The sequence below is a fragment of the Anopheles merus genome, chromosome 3L (assembly GCF_017562075.2).
Source record: "Anopheles merus strain MAF chromosome 3L, AmerM5.1, whole genome shotgun sequence".
Lineage (NCBI taxonomy): Eukaryota > Metazoa > Arthropoda > Insecta > Diptera > Culicidae > Anopheles > Anopheles merus.
In genome coordinates this window covers 29,412,818-29,429,196 of record NC_054085.1, presented here as the reverse complement: position 1 = coordinate 29,429,196, position 16,379 = coordinate 29,412,818, and the positions used below count along the sequence as shown (strand labels likewise).

At 42.5% G+C, this 16,379-nt stretch overlaps 2 protein-coding genes and 1 long non-coding RNA gene across 3 annotated transcripts; 1 reads left to right on the top strand and 2 right to left on the bottom strand.

Annotated features, from left to right (window-relative positions):
• Positions 1-4,752: 4,752 nt before the first annotated feature.
• On the top strand, positions 4,753-5,937 carry LOC121598497. The gene is made up of 3 exons (XR_006005578.1): positions 4,753-5,008; positions 5,134-5,261; positions 5,446-5,937. It is a non-coding gene; the product is annotated as an uncharacterized LOC121598497 (long non-coding RNA).
• Positions 5,938-7,263: 1,326 nt separating this feature from the next.
• Positions 7,264-9,563, bottom strand: LOC121598495 (probable E3 ubiquitin-protein ligase makorin-2). The gene is made up of 3 exons (XM_041925434.1): positions 9,384-9,563; positions 8,945-9,261; positions 7,264-8,877 (listed from the first exon to the last, which is right to left on the bottom strand). The coding sequence occupies exon 3, from the start codon at positions 8,862-8,864 to the stop codon at positions 8,361-8,363; it is 504 nt and encodes a 167-aa protein (XP_041781368.1). The 5' UTR covers positions 8,865-8,877; positions 8,945-9,261; positions 9,384-9,563; the 3' UTR covers positions 7,264-8,360.
• A 920-nt stretch (positions 9,564-10,483) lies between these two features.
• On the bottom strand, positions 10,484-12,024 carry LOC121598494 (probable E3 ubiquitin-protein ligase makorin-2). The gene is made up of 3 exons (XM_041925433.1): positions 11,847-12,024; positions 11,645-11,775; positions 10,484-11,562 (listed from the first exon to the last, which is right to left on the bottom strand). The coding sequence occupies exon 3, from the start codon at positions 11,519-11,521 to the stop codon at positions 10,742-10,744; it is 780 nt and encodes a 259-aa protein (XP_041781367.1). The 5' UTR covers positions 11,522-11,562; positions 11,645-11,775; positions 11,847-12,024; the 3' UTR covers positions 10,484-10,741.
• Positions 12,025-16,379: the final 4,355 nt, after the last annotated feature.

Here is a 16,379-nt window from a genome sequence, read left to right as displayed (position 1 = left end):
TGTAGCAAGAGTCGTATTATTATGCCTGTATTCCGTATTTCGGATCATTGTTTCGTTCATCATTCGAGCTTCTCATCTTGTTTTTCTATAATTTCAGAAATAATTGTACATTAGATGCAATTGTATACATTTATATTTATAGTTACACACTCAAATGTACCAATACCATTCGGTTGGCGATGGTGGTAGTGCTTTTAATTACAACATAAAATTTGGTAGATGTGGTATAGGTTTTACATCCCCCCCCCATAATCTCAGTATTCAATTATTGCGTCCCAGTTTGTGCGGATGGAAACCATTTTGTTTTTCAGGAATTTTGAAAACTCTATCCAAAAAACCTTCCCCGAAGTAGGCACGCAAAGTATGGGGGTTTCTCCTTTTACAGTCGGCCTACTTTTAGCTTAATTTCAGGTTCTGGCTATCCTCCCTCTGGTGAAGCTGGTGTACATACAAAACTCCCTCTCTCTCTCTCCAGCCCTCCACCAACTAACCTGCATTATTTACTTATCCTTTCTTGGTCCTCCCCACGCAAACACAAACCCACTTGAACCCCCCAGTGGTGCCAGCGACAAGCGACGCATCCAAGCAACCGGAGATTCAAATCTTTCACTCACTGCCCTCAACCCCCCCAAAAAAAACCAGAGCATCCTTGGACGACAGCAGTCCCCCCGAAAAAGAACGAAAGAGGACGAATGAATAAAAATCCCATTTTTTTTTTTCGCGCGACCCCAAAAGCCGACCTCGCGCTCGACCGTTTTATTTACTTTGGGATTAAAAAATTATAAAATTACGCAAAGCTCCGTTGCCGTACCGCGTCGTGTACCCTGTCCGCGCACTTGTGCTTTGTCCATGCCCTTCTTCAACGGGGTTGACCTTTTCAGGAGTTGCCCTTTCCTTGCAATTGCTTAGAAAGTGTGCGTGTGTGCGTTGGAAAAGAAGGACCAAAAAAGAAGGACACTGTGATAATCAAGGAGAAAAAAAAGGATCTCCATCCTCTCGTGCAAAAGTTCCGTTTCCAGGTCCAGTTGTTCCCCTTCATCACGACTGGGATGGAGAGCTTGGCCGTGCAAAGGAAGAATTCAATAATTTATAACATCGCAGCTAATGCGCTAAGGCGAGTGCACAAAGTCTTAGGCTTTCGAGGAGGGGGGGGGGGGGTGTTATCAGTGTGTCTCTCCATCACTCTTTCGGTCACACAGGACTAAAGGGCCGCTCGCGCTGGCTGATGAAAAATCTTCAAATTTATTATCCCCCCTTGCGCGCAAACGCCCGTTTGACCAGTGTCGCCGCCGCCGCCGCCGTTACGCCACATTTGCCATTCGCGATTCATTAAATGTGCCTTCCTGTGCGGTTGTGCCGGGGGTTTTGGGGTGCAAATATTTCACTCGCTCCATTCCGTTGGTGGCCCGCACTTGCCGGCGCTAGACAGACAGCAAATGGTGACTAAAAAGCCACTTCACACAAATGCACGCAGGCCAGGTGGTTTGTGGTAGTCGGCTTTAGTTGTTGTCTCTGTTTTTCGGTGGCGGGTTGGTTCGGTTTAACCAATTGCAAGCCACATTTGCCGAGGCCGCGTCCAGCCAGTATTTAATTTCACGCTACATTTGAGCATAAAATGGCTAAAGAAGTGGATTGGTGGTGTTGTGGACGATGCTTAGGACACGGCTGTAAGTTAAACAGAATATGTTGTAAAATGTTGAGAAAAACAGTCAAATTTTAAAAGAATTTGAATGTTCTATACGAGCTAAATTAGGCTGTTCTTATGATAGCTCGTGGTTGAGATGTATATTTGAAGCTTTTCATTCATTGGTATCATAAAATCGCAGTATCCTATCCTTGGACTTTGACCATCTTTTATGACTATAATCAGCTTTTTTTTGGACTCATTAATAACTTAACTCGCCTCCCAGATTAGTGATTCACTCATAGATTAGTGAATCGAATTATACGTGCGTTAAATAACTCTTTCAAAGATCAATGCGGGACGACTTTGTAAATGTTACTTGGTGCAGGCTATCCGTGAAATACGCCATTACAAGAGTTTTCAGAAGTTTCCATAGTTTTTCGTACACCGGAAGATAAACTTCGTGAGTTATGAATTAGAATCCACCCTCTCTCTGTTTTTGGTACAGGCACATTGGCACAAATTCCAATTGGATGCCAAATAAAACTCATTATCGGGTAAATTTAGCGATAGGTTTTTATTCACAAAATATATTATTGTACATGATTATGATTGGAGATTTAAATTGTGAAACCTTTCTTGAATGATTTGAATTTGTTTTGCATTTTACAACTTATGCACGAAATCAGTGCTAAAGTTGCTAAAAGAACTGTCAAATTAAGAAAATCGTGTATTTCCGAATCCTAGTATTTCCGCACATAAGAGTATCCTAGGGAACTTTCTGGACTTGAAATTTCGGAAAAAATATTGAAATAAAATATCTTAATTGAGAGTTGAATAAGTTTTCTAATTACAAGTTTTTATAATAGGTTTTATCTAATGAAAAAAATCTGAATAACATCTTGAAGATTGATGACATTATAGTTCATCCATGGGTCGATCTTGAAACTCGTGGCTCGTATAAATGATACCTAAGATCAACGGCATGGGTATTCTCGTGTGCTTATCCCTTGAGATCCTGCGCCCGAGGATCATATTTGAGACGTACGATAGATATATTGAACGTCCATGATTTAGAGATGTATTTATCGCCACAGATTCAAAAACCTTCAGAGATACTTGATATTTTAGTTAATTTTAAATTATGGAGATTATGTGTGATGCTTCTTTACAGGACTAAACTTTCATCTATCTTTAAGAGCGTCTTCTTCATCTTTATGCAAGAAAATCATGAGTCTTTAGTATTTTGGTTCCTGATTTGAACTACACTGTTTTCTTTTATGTATTAATTTCATATTTGGCACACATTTCACTTATTCATGTTAATTCCGACTATTCAATATCTGTTTGAGTTATTTTTCTCTAAAAATATGTTTAATTATCTTTGATTTCGCAACAAGCGAGCGACGAGAGCGATCGAAATTTAACCATAACCCTACGTGTTGCCACGAACAAGTTACTCAGGTGGCTGAGTGCGTTTTTTTTCTTTTGTGGTGCGCTTTTGCAAAACGAGCAACTCACTCACCGTAGTAGGCCGTCCGCGAAAACCCATCCTTCTCGCGTCATCCCCGCCGCGTGCGTATCTAACGCGAGCGGCCATTCGCGCATTGCTGACCCATCATCCTTTCGCTACCCGAGTACATAGCATACCACGCGCAAACGCGCAAATGCAAGAGTGCGCGTACCGTGCGGTGCTAGGAGAAGGGTGCGATTTTCATTTCATTTTAATACCAAATTGCTATCTTTCGCCGAGAGGAGCAAAAATACGGAGGAGAAAAGGACGAGCAAAACAGCTCCACCATCAGGCAAGTGTATGGGGCAAGAGTATGGCGTCCAACACCACATCTCAATGGCCGACCTGGCGGGGTGGAAGCCCTGATAAATTAGGGGTAGATTTTCCGTTGCCCGCACAGCTTCCTTGATGCTTCATTTTTTCCTTGCCATGTTTTTATTCGCCCCCCCCCCTCCCCGCAACCCCCGAAGCCTTTCAGCCATTTTTAGGCTTTCCGTTTTAAAGGCCTTTTGCCGTTAGTTCGGTGATGTCCCTTGTATCCATCCGCCTTTCCCCGCTGCCCCTGGCAGATCTTGTTTTTAAGCACACTCTCACTTAAAACTCTCCTTCCTCCATGGCCCCACCACCACGAGGCCGGGGAGACATTAAAACACGAAAGCGCACACGCAAGAAAGAAGCAATACAAGCGCGCAAGAAACAAACGATGCGCACCGAGCAGCAGGAAGGAGCCGCAGTTTAGGGGGCGCTCGCCCTCCACGGAAAGCAAAGTGTTGCCTCCGTTGTGTTTCGGTGCGTGCGTGTGTCGGCGATTAAATGGCACAGAAAAGGAAAGAAAAAACTGGGCCGCCCAGGGGCCACGGTTGAGCAAGTGGCAATTTCTGGCGACGGGGAGGTAGCGGGAAAGAAGAGAGGAACAAAAAGGATAACAACCGGAAGGGACGATGGCGCAACTGATGTTGTGACGGGGGGGGATGCTGCGAAGTGGAGCTGCACGAATGAGGAGAGGAAGAGGACACGCCGACGACCGACCGACGGGACGTGAAAAATAATTTCCAGAATATTTAACCGTGAGGGGGTTGATTTTTTGTACTTTACGCTCTGCTGCTGGTTTTTTAACCTCACCCACCCACCCACCGACCCACTCCCACTGTCCATGTCCCACGCGTTTTTTCTTCTCCTTCTTTTATGTTTGTGTGAGTGTGTTTGTTGTCTTTCACTCTTCACACAGGGCGCTTTCCTCTTCATCAGGATACGCATTTTTTGTTAGCAAAAACCTTTCGGGCAACAGGATTCTTATTGGGCCACCCCAACCAACAACAAAAGCAGCAAAATTTGCCGATTGAGGGACACATCGGGGGGCAGGGATGGTAAGCGGAAAGGACGAGCTAAGAACGCACCCCACCCCGAACGCGAAGGGTGGAAATGAAATTTGCATTTTAAAGGAAAGTTTTTGGGGCAGAATGCGTATTTGCCTTTGCCACTGCTGCTCGGTGGCGGCGAAGGTCTCGAAGAGTTGCCGCTGCTAAGATAGCATAAATTTACGTTCATTTTTAATGACGGTAGTTTGTTAGGAAGGATTTTTCAGCCCAGCGAAGGCGACGGTAAAGGCGGGAGGCTGCTCTTGCTGCAACAACACGAACCGATCCGAGTAAGCCTAGCGGAAGAGCACCCCAACAAAAAAAAAACGGCGAAAATTAATAAAAAGGAAGAAGACCGTAAGGGAAAGTACGCTTCCGCGGAATGACAATCAAAGTAGGCAGGAAAAAAATGTGGCACCAGTTGGAAACAGCGACGCTTGCGAAGAAGAAAAAAATACGATTATCCCTACAAGTTAAAGTTAAGAACGGACAAAAAAAAAGTTAAAAAAAACGGTAAGCAGATCTCAGCACAAAGTAGAAACACTGCAGATGGAAATGTCTTTAATTAATGTTGGAATGTTTATTGCCACTTGTTTTAATTGATTGTAATTAACTTTTGAATAATTCTTTTTTCCTAGTGTGGTTGAGAAAATGAAGGGGAGATTAAAAGATTCGCAATTTGAAGGTACAATAAGGAAGCGAAAGCACCGAACTGGTCGAGAGTGAGAGAGAGAGAGAGAAAGAGAGAGAGAGAGGAGAGCGCTTGGTATGATTTATTTGCCATGAATTTTGAATTTTAATTTGCAGCTTGAGAGGCCAGCTTGGTCTGGGTGTGTGATAAGGGGTGTGCCATTGTGTTAAGATATGTAATTGGGTGTGTAAAGAAAAGAAAAAAGACATACAAACAACACATATCAATGAGCTAAATGCAATGTGTATTTGTTTTGCAGGTGTAACATTCATTGTAATGGGAAAAGTATGACCATCCTATTGGAATCTAATCTACCAGGAACATCCTATGGGAATCTCAATTGTGCACAACTTAGGTTTCCATTATGTGTCGACCGATCGTCGATCGTGGGTTAAATAAGCAAAGCAATATTCAAAACAAATTGAACTTATAGTGTACATGTAATCGAATTCAACATCTTTGATCAAAATTATGTGATCCTACTCTATCTAGGATTAATCAGCCATTTCTCCTTAAGTCCGGAATTCAGTTCCGGTGAAATTGAACGTGAAATTTACGGGTTTTCTGCTATTTTTCAATAAATTTTTATCTGAATAGGGCTTATCGTGCACCAAAAGAAATAATATTTAATCCCCCAACTATTCAGACTATAAATTATTAATATTTACTATTACTATTAATTAAATGCATTTCCTAGTGATTTCCCGCTTTGTTCACGGTGAAAAAATTATACATAATAATAAGGAAATGCATTTGATTGATTTTTTAGCATGTTTTCAATATAAATAGTTGAGGAATTGAATATCCTTTGTTTTGGTGTGCCATAAGCCATATTCCGATAAATATTTAATGAAATAGAGCAGGAATTTCACGTTCACTTTCACGCAAGGTCTAATGCGACCTTTAGAATGTGAGAATCCTATAGGAATTAGAACGAATGCAAAAGATCTTCTCGCATTGGACGGTGCCTTGTCAAGTCGAAATCCAGACACAAAGCAGAAATACTAACCTTGATACATGAGGTTCAGTTATATCAGATCTTTCCGATGATTCCGCCGACTTTCTAGAGCCTGAGTCTTTATGCCACATTTTTCATGGGTTTAACTGAGCGATCTTATACGTAAGGTACGGTTTGGTTTTCAGAACGTAAATCCCCAACAGTATGAATAACAATGATCAAATATCCTTTTGATATTTGTCTGTTCCGTTTTTGCACATTAATGCACGTGGTCTTAGATTCTGCTCCTTGTCCTTGTGTGTTGTATTTTACAGAGTATTTTTGAGATACGTAGTATATGATATCCGTAAGAGTACAAAATCGCAATTTTTAGGCATCAATCCGCAAATTTAAATGTATTTTTGATGCAAGGTGTTATGTTATTGTTATAAATGAGTTGTTTTACATCACTTACACAGAGTTCATGGAAAGATGGTCGTTTTTTGTGGGACAGAGGAACTTAAAGATGGTCGTCCACTGCAGGATACGTTGAAAATGTGATTTGTTGCTTTTAAAATCACTCGGATGATTGAACTAGGCTTGGGCAATTTGATTCTTTTCAGTGAACGCGTGCGATGTAGTTCGTTCAGTATGATGAACTGAACGCGTGCGGTAGGTCAGTCGCTCAATTGTAGCTAAGTACCATTTTTTTAAATATTATGTTTAATTTTATCGAGATTTTAATGCAAGAACAAAAAGTTATTGCTTTTAAGGCTGCATTTTTAATTATAAATACCGTCAGTCCGAGATACGCGGTTCATACATAACTAGGTAACTAGGTTTTTACATTAAACCATTTATGTATCACAATTCATGCAGAAAATTTGAAAATTTCTGGTTTTTAAGAGGCTCTAAAATTTTTGGTAAAACAGTAATTTATCTTGCATTTGAGAATCCTTTGAGCCAATTATACTAATTGCACACAAGAACTTAGAAAACGTAGCTTTAGAACAAACTGTATATACTTAAGTTGATTTGTAACAAAAGCTAATATAAATGAGTAAAATCTACAAGCTTTCTTTTTTATGTTGCTGTGCGCTTAACGAGTTCTTTTTGTGCGACTGAACTAACTGAACGCGCGTGCGACAGTGTGCGACAAGAGCTCTTTTTGTGCGGTAGTGTGCGACTGACCCCACTGAATACGAGTGCGGCAGTGTGCGACTGAACTAACTGAACGCGCGTGCGGCAGTGTGCGATAAGAGCTCTTTTCGTGCGGTAGTGTGCGACTGACCCCACTGAATACGCGTGCAGCAGTGAGCGACCGAACTAACAGAACGCGCGTGCGGCAGTGTGCGACAAGAGTTCTTTTTGTGCGGTAGTGTGCGACAGACCCAACTGAACACGCGTGCGGCTGTGTGCGAATGACCCATCGGCTATGAGTGTTCTTTCTCACTCAGAATGGGGTCTGTGTGCGGCAGGAGTTCTTTTTGTGCGGCTGTGTGCGATTGATCAATCTGACCACGCTAGCAATATGTGCATTCTTTCTTGCGCAAAGTGCGATCGATCTTCTTGTGTCGTTGTGTGTGACAAATTCTGCCGACCCAAAACGAATGTTTTTTTTCGTTCAGTCTATGACACCGACAGTTATCTTGCATCTCTTTCAGAGCACATTTCAGTTAGTTCTGTATGCGTGCGGAAGACCTACCCGTTCACTTTTTCGCGTGCGGCGATCAACCGCACACTATAATGAACTGAGTGTGCGGCATAGGTCTCGCACAATTGTCCCATGCCTAGATTGAACAGAACGCAAAATCTCGACAGTACTAAACTTAATCCTATATGTTTAATGTTTTATTGTTAGAAAGAGTTCATGAAAAACGAGGCTACTATCGCGTGTGAATGGTGTTGACCCGAATGCAACCGCTCGAAACTGTTCAGCTATTACGTAGCTATTACACCAGTTTAGTTAGCTGATTAAATAATCATCAATTGAGTAATTGTTCCGCTTTCAGTATGTGTAAAACAGTATGTGTAAAATTAAAATTCCAACCTTTCGTAGAATTTGTTACCTAGCCTACCGAAAAGCAAACGAATGGTAATGATCGATAACGCAAACGCATATCGTATATTAATTCACTCTAGAATTTCTAACGTGCTAAAACTCTAACATCCTTTTCCAAGGCCAGAGAAGTTCCCTGCCACTGAACTATCATGGCTTGTGTCTTCTACGGCTGTCTTTATAAGCAAATCGTTACTTCAGCAGCTCGCGCATGCCGGAAATGACATCGCTCACCAAACGGACACGCACCGGCACCTCGGTTGTAGCGCTTGCAGTCTATCTTTTTGAGAAACGATCTGTGAATTGCGTACAGGCGCTTCTTCTCCTGCTCGTCCTCCGCCCAAACTTTGCAGGGAAAGAAAAAGCTCGAATGTACGCGACAGATCGGGCATCCCTTCCGAACAGTGTCGGGGTACTCGGTCGTACTGCGCCAGGTTTTGATACAGCTTACGCAGAACGTGTGCTTACATTTGGGCAGTATGCCAAACCGGCGCTCAGCGGGTGGATTCTTTTCCAGCACCACCTCCAAGCAGATGTCGCACGTTTTCTTGCGCGAAAACACCTTGTCTATCTCCTGCACCTGCGCGCTAGTGCAGCGGGCCTTGTGCCGGCGGTTCTGATCGTTGTCACCCACGGCAAGGCAAAACTTGTCGCACAGGTCGCACTTCAGGAAGGTCGGCATGTTTGCATCCGTTCTGTGGAGGGCGCGAGGAAATCATGCTTGCCACAAAGCGTCCGGGGCCATTGTTTTAGTATACTTACAGCGATTTGTTTTGTTACGTCTTACAACGTTTAATCGGCTCGAAGATGTAGCTTCTAATGTTTACAGATAGAAAATAGTTGCAGCGCTTCTAATACCACCTTCACTTTAGCAGCTTATTCGTCGAATGTCGGTAGTTCGCAAACGGAACACACTTTCAAGTGGATTCTTCCGAACTGGCTCAAGCGTGTAGTGGTGTGCGGAACGCGTCGAGTAATTTGGAGTGCCGGCGACAGGCGCTAACTAAAGTGGCTTCCCCAGCGAACAAATCAGCTCACGGCTACACATATCCATAAAATGATGCAGGATTGCTAAGTCTCTGGAATAATGATAAAACATATTTTTTGAAATATCAAAATATTATTTTAAACGTTTGTTTTTTTTTTAGCGAAAATGTGACAAACATTGCTTAAAATAATTAATAAATAATTATGTTCTCACACTTTAATATGTACATGTAGTCCCCGAGAGATACGCGGTTTTCTTAATTTGACAATTCTTTGAACAAATTGTACTGTTTTGACCTACCAATTGTCTTTTAACGGAGCTAAAACTCCTTCGCTGTTTGGTGGTTGAAAGAGGAATAATAATTGTATATCCTTCAATAAATACAACAGCTTCTCATAGGATACTAGGATCAATTGTTCACTTCAACATGGTCAAATGCAAAATAATTTCCATTGTGGTCGAATCGAATTAAAAACCATTCAAAACGTGTAAAATTGTAACCTTTAGTCAGAATCATATCAAGTAATTCATTTATTGGCTAACAAAATTATACATACAACATACAAAATTACATGAAAATTAGCTCTATTTTGGCTGAAAACTGTGTGATTGGATAATGTAGACAAAAAAAAAGAAATAAAAAAAAAACACATCACACTCGATCAAGTGCGGATTACCGAGCGTGAATTATACGCGGTTTCTTCTCGGTACACATTAAAAGCGTATCCCGGGGACATTATGTACTGTGAAAAATATAGTTTTTTTTTCAATTAATTAATGACTACTAACCCTGGATGTAAAACTTCACAATACCGTTCACGTGATCTGTAGTACGTAGTATCATTCGACAACTATCAACTATCCTTAAGGATATGCCGAAACCGACCCCGATTTTGAAGCAGGTTCTGATTTCGGAAGCAGTTCCGATTCCGGAGCCGATTTCGATTCCGGACCCGGTTCCGATTCCACAACCAATTCCGATTCCGGAGCAAATTCTGGCAAACTTTGGAGCTAGCCGGAATCGATTCTGACGAAAACTTCATTTTCGCAACTCTAATTGTTAACGTATTGCGAAAGGAAGCGCCTGCAGTAGGTATTAATCAACGTCACACGTAGCGTACACTCAAAAATGCATAGCAATGCTTGAAGCTTAGAGTGAGACACAACATTTACGATCCCTATTAAGTACCCTAGACACTTATCAAGCAGCCAGGGATGTAGGACACAGGATTTGCCATTACTAGATGGAGAAAAGCACAGGTATGACCCGATGTACGCCATACAAGATATACGCGATTTACTAGATTTGAGTTCTTTCAGCAATTTGTAATACAAATAACAAATTCATTAATTAATATAGTCTAAGTTCCATTATGTTTTCCTTTTCCTTTATATCGGGAAATTCCTATATAAAGTGGAGGTGCATTGCGACTGGCAAACGCTCTATACGCGTGTTTTGTGCAACCTTGTTGATGGTAATGATTTACTTTTATTGTAATGAAATGTTTAAACTAACCATTCCTGTATCCTACACCTTTTTGACCGAAGAATGTAGACCCCTTTGCGCCCCATTAATCCCACGATAAGCCGTCGTCATACTGCTGCCAAAGCATTCCCGCCGGTGCAAACGCTTCCGGTTCAGCAGCAGGCCAGCGCTTCCGTCTGGCTTTACGGTTCGGTTTGCTTTTAGCGACCAGCTCGCCGGACGGAAGTGCATGACGGTAGAAACATTTCGAACCAAACGGACAAACTCCGGCACCCTTGCCGAAGTGTTTGCAATCCGTCAGACTGCAACCGTGTTTATAGTCCTGAATAACTTGCTGCTTTGCCGCTTCATCCTCGATCCAAAAGTAGCTGGGGAAGACAAAGTTGGACCGGACTCGGCACACCGGGCAGGCGCGCCTGACCCTATCCTTGTCGGATTTGCGCCACAGCCGGATGCAGCTTAGGCAGAAGGTGTGGCTACAGTTCGGCAGTATGCCGAACCGTCGCTTCCGGGCCGCCTTCTTCATCACCACTTCCAGACAAATGTAGCACGTTTTGTCGCGGGAAATGTCTAGCTCAAGCAAATGGTCGTTTCTAAGCTGCTGCTCCAAAGAGCAGTGCGCGTGATGAATTTGCCGCTGCCCTTCGTCTGTTGGGTCGAGACAGTGAGCACCACACTGTCGGCACATTTCGAAGGGCACCTCCGGATTGCCGGTGGCAAAACATTCTGCATCTTGCTCAGCGTGATCCAAATCGGTTGGATCGAGCTCCTGGATGTTGTTGTAGTTGCCGGGCGCTTCGGCGGTTTCTGCTTGATCGCTTGAATCGTCGCTGCGGGCGTCCGGTTCACTCGAATAATCATCCATTACGCTTGAATCTTGGCAGCTAATGCTCAACTAAAACAGATCTGGAGACGAGAACGAAAAAAATATACAAAAATCAATCACACATACTCGAACGATCGCAGGGCTATGTTTTCCCGTACTTACCCTTCTGGTAGGCAATTTGCGCAAACGCTTTTGAGTTTCGCACAGTTTCGAATGGACCAGTTTCGCACGCCACGGTAAGGTCACACCGTCAATCCACAGCAACTTTCTCTTGCAGCCCCACTTGTCGATAGCTGCCGGCGGGAAAACAAAGAAACAACGTCACACGCTGTAACGATCACAAGCGTATCCTTGCAGCACTTACCTTTCCGGTGGGAAATTTACGCCAAACTTTTACGCATGCACTTACTCAGTAGGAGGAACGCAAGTTTACGCATGTAATGCACTTTTCACGCTGCACAGCAACGTGCACTAGCTACCCTGGATCGGTGGTAAAAGTGCATCTTGTAATTGCAAGACAACGCGCGTTTGCTTGCTCGCCAAAGCTCAGGTTGGGTCAAAATTACAGCATTTGACAGTTGATCACCGAAACAGCAACGATCGCATTGACAGCTCAGAAAAAAAACATCAACTCAGAAAAGTATTGCTGGAGTAATGTTATTCACTCACGGTACGGGCAGAGCTCCATCGCGTGCGGTTTTGTACCATATGGCGTGAAAATATTTCTAGCACTGTGAATTAAATGATGAAATTCGATAAAATTGTAAACAAACCCCCCAGTTGTAGAATGCCATAAATGTAAACAAACAAAGGCCTCAAGATCATTCGTTTAGGTCGTACCGAATGCATTTTACATATACTAGAGCGTATTTCTGTGTATATGTGTGTGTGTCGTTCTTTTGTGTGAAACATTCTTGGTAATCGGAGTCTTTGGAATTGTTCTGGAAATCATTTCTGGAGAGGGTTAAACCCTGATCTGTGTGAGAGGGTTCGTTGAAGAACCCCAGTAACAGTAAGCAAATCCAAGTTAGCTATGAAAACTTAGCCGCCCGTAATCAACGCCCCAACCCGCACTGAATACCGGACGACAAACATCCTGCTCTTCGCGAGAGTGGGTTGAATTTTGGCTTCACCCTCGTACGCTTGCCGTGAGCACGTAGGAATTAAACAAGAAGAAGATTCTTCGCGTTCGCGCTGGACCCCATTGTCGCTGCTGGACAGAGAACGTGGGGACGGAGGCAAGTGTCGCGTTTCTCTTAAGGGATCTCCTTTCTACCCTTCCCTTGGTGTTTTAGCATCTCTACAGAACACCGAACACAGAGTGGAGCATCCCCAGGCAAAGGCAAAGAAGGAGTGCAGGAGGAGTAAGAACGCTGAAGCGAACCTCTGTCGCCCTGGAACCTCGATGCGAATCGCAAACGGTTGTGGGGGGGGCAACAAAAGTTGTGTACTTTGGGTTTTAATTTTATCGCCGTTTGCTCTGGGCTTCCGTTCTTTTCGCGTTCGTTTTGTTTCCTCTTTTTCTGTTCTTTTATGCATTTTTTTTATTTATTTTTTACCTCAGAAGAGAATATCTTCTGACTCTTTCTTTTCTGTTGTTGCTTCTTTTGCTTTGTGTAAATCTTCATTTTAATTTTTGTCCATTTTTCTATGTTTTTAGGTTTCTTCTCCGTGTGCTGATGGTGCACGAAAGGGCGCAGAAATAGGCGCTACATAAAAGTGGTGCGTGTTTTCCCCCCGCGTTTTCAAGCAGATCCTCTCGTAGAGGAAATTGCTATTTGACCCGTTTGCTAGAGCCGTGGGCGAGTTGGAAAGTTTTGTGAGAGGTATGGTTTTTAATTTTAGTTATTTAGGAATAATTTAAATCTAAAACTAATCATTTTTGGAATTCTATATATCTTTTAACATTTTCTTTTGATTCTTCAAAAACTGATCTTATGTTAATTTAACAGGTTTTATCAAACCAATTTTCAAGAGTTGAAAGAGTTTCGCGCAGTATAAGTGATTTTTTTTTGTGTAGTCGCTATATATTTTCAGTTGTATGAAGACGACAAACTTATGTGAAAATAAAAAAAAATATATATTGGAGCTCTAATCTAACGATCCTTTGCAAAAGAGATTCATGCTGCGGGCACTCGATAAAGTTCTTACCGTCCGCACTGCCGACCACTCACCATTTTGCATCCAAGGACAAGCTTTCACTTTCACTTTTCCCTTTACTTTTTTGTACTAAAAAAATTAAACAAAAAAACGAGTAAAAATACTCTTCATTTCCACGCTTTGACTCTGGCCGTGAGTAGCCGCGGGCTATGTGCTTCCGTCTTTTTTTTTCATGTTTCTCCAACAAAACTCCCTTCCCTCGCCTTAGGAAGCCATATAAAGGGAACGGTATACTTTCATTTTATATGCTCGCGCCTTCTCTTTCTTGCTCTCTCTTTTTCTCTTTTTGCTGGCGCGTCGGTGTTCAGTGTCGGTGGAAGGTAAAATTGGATTGTTAGAAAACATCCCATTGCGAGTCGCCACCGCGGTGGGCCTCCCGCTTTTACAGTGTCCTTCACGGTTCAGCTGACCGTTCGCGTAAAGTACGCGTGGCAGGCAAACTGTTCCAGCAGAAGGGTGATTTTACGACGCCTACCAGTAGCATCGCGAACGAATGCAGCGTTCCGGGAGGGGGAGGTGTGTGCGCGCTCACCAATGCTGTCGATTGGTCATTTTGGGGCCAGTGGCACAGTGACGCAGTGTAGAATTGGTTCGAAAGCGGTGACATTGGCGGTCGGTTGGAATGCGCTGCTCAAAATAAGGGTCGGAAGTGAGAAATAATTTTAATCTAATTAAGTACAGCATGACGGCGTTCGGGTGAGGAAAGTACATACTGAACACAAAGCACCGAAAGGGGAAGCTAGGTAAAAGAAAAATTATCAGTTTTGCTTTGCTTTTAAAATGATTTTAATTTTCAAATGTTTTAAAAAAAGAGTGAATTAAACCTCCATATAATTTTTACCTTCAGTATTTCAAGAAGGGATTTCCTCTTCTCTAAATTATGTCAATTTTGTACGGCTTCTTTGGAACCAACTCTAGAGGCACTTTCTTTATATTTGCTTTTATTATTTTGAATGCCTTTTATTTAATTTTTATTCTTAATAAGAATAATTTAGATCACCAATGATTCCAAGCATAACAAGTACTTAACAAGCATTTGCTTTCATGCAAAAGTACAAAAACATGCAAAAGTGATATTTGTGATACTCGTGTTTTTATTGTATCCATTTGGATAACAGGATAGTTTATCTAACAATACGTTACAAAACTGTCCTCTTCCTGGTCATACTCTTTTGTAGGACAGATATTGTATTTGATGTATACTAGACACACGTAACATGAATATTCTGGTTTTATGCAACTCAAACACATGAAATACGTTAATCGCTTCTCGGCCTAAAGGCTAAGATCAAAGTGTAGTATATGAAATACGTTGGGTGTTCCCTTAAGAGTGCAACAATTGGAAAATGAACCTAGTAGTTATACAATATTTTCCCATGAGATTTTTTTTTTGATTTCAATAAGAGATACTTTGAAACTCCATGAACACCTCACTAAGACAAATTCTCCACCGACATCATCAATAAGTGGCAACAACTTGTTAATAATTTCCAACTGATTGATGCTAATTTCAGTAAACGAGCACTGAACGTTTGCGATGCATGATCGTCACATCGTTTGTGCGGAGACCTCATTAAAAATGTTTGACGTGCTTTCTTCTAATTTCCTCCCTCCACCACCCCCACCACCAAAGTCATTAAATTGGCGGAACGTGGGAGACGAAAAAAAAAAATCGGAATCATACAAATTTCCTGTTCCGGATAGCAAACATACCTCTCTGGCAAACATTCCCGACCACCGGACTGATGGAACGTGATGTGCAAATTTTTCGAAATGCGATGAGAAATTAATACACCAAAATTGTTTACTTATTTTTTTCGCCCCCTCCCCCACCTTCCCCCCCCCCCAACCTGTGTGTCTGTGTGCGTTTGATGTGCGCCCCGGCGCTATAATTGCTTGGACAAGAAACGAAACGTCCGGACGCACAGCATCGTTCGGGGCCTGAGAATGTTTGTGCAAAATTTCATAAACATGCCTTCTTGAAACAAAACCGAAAAAAACACACACACACACCATGCTCCATCTCTTTCTGACGCACCTACCTGGCGAGATAGCACGACTCTAAAGCACCACATTCATTATCTATCGCACGTTGGCGTTTGGAGTTGGGAGTGAAATTTCTTTCGACGGTTTAATGGGATGATAATTAACACCGGCCTTCACCCACCCGTACCACGTCGGCAACGTCGGCTGGATGAGCTGAGCGGATAGGCGGGCAATGAATTTTATTAATTTCGAATAAATAATTTCATTTAGCCATAGGATTTGCTTGCCCTCCACCTCCGGGGGGGGGGGGGGGGAGGGGTGTCCGGAGGTGAGGTGCAAATTTTGAAAACGATGATCCTTATGCAGCGTGACGCGCCAGTAATGCGGATGCCAGTAATGCGGTGGGGGTAAGCTGGAGCTGGGATGGAGATTTTAACGATGAATTAAACATTATCATAATTATGTCATACGGCATTGGAAGTGTCATTTGACCCCAAAGTGGGCTGTCGATTGAGGTTAGGTGGTGTTTCCTGTGGCGTTAATGAGATTCAAGCCGTGAAGCGTTTTCGTTCAAAATGTCATTTCTGTTTCTGGATGTGACTTTGGAATTGTTTCGGAGGAAACTGAAGTGCAAAGGACTTTAAATAATATTCTTATTGGAATTTATCATTGTTACTGTATATATTTGAATTTTGGTTCCAATGCAGTCACTTGTAATCATTCCCGTTCACAGTCATTGTCTTCGGCTGTT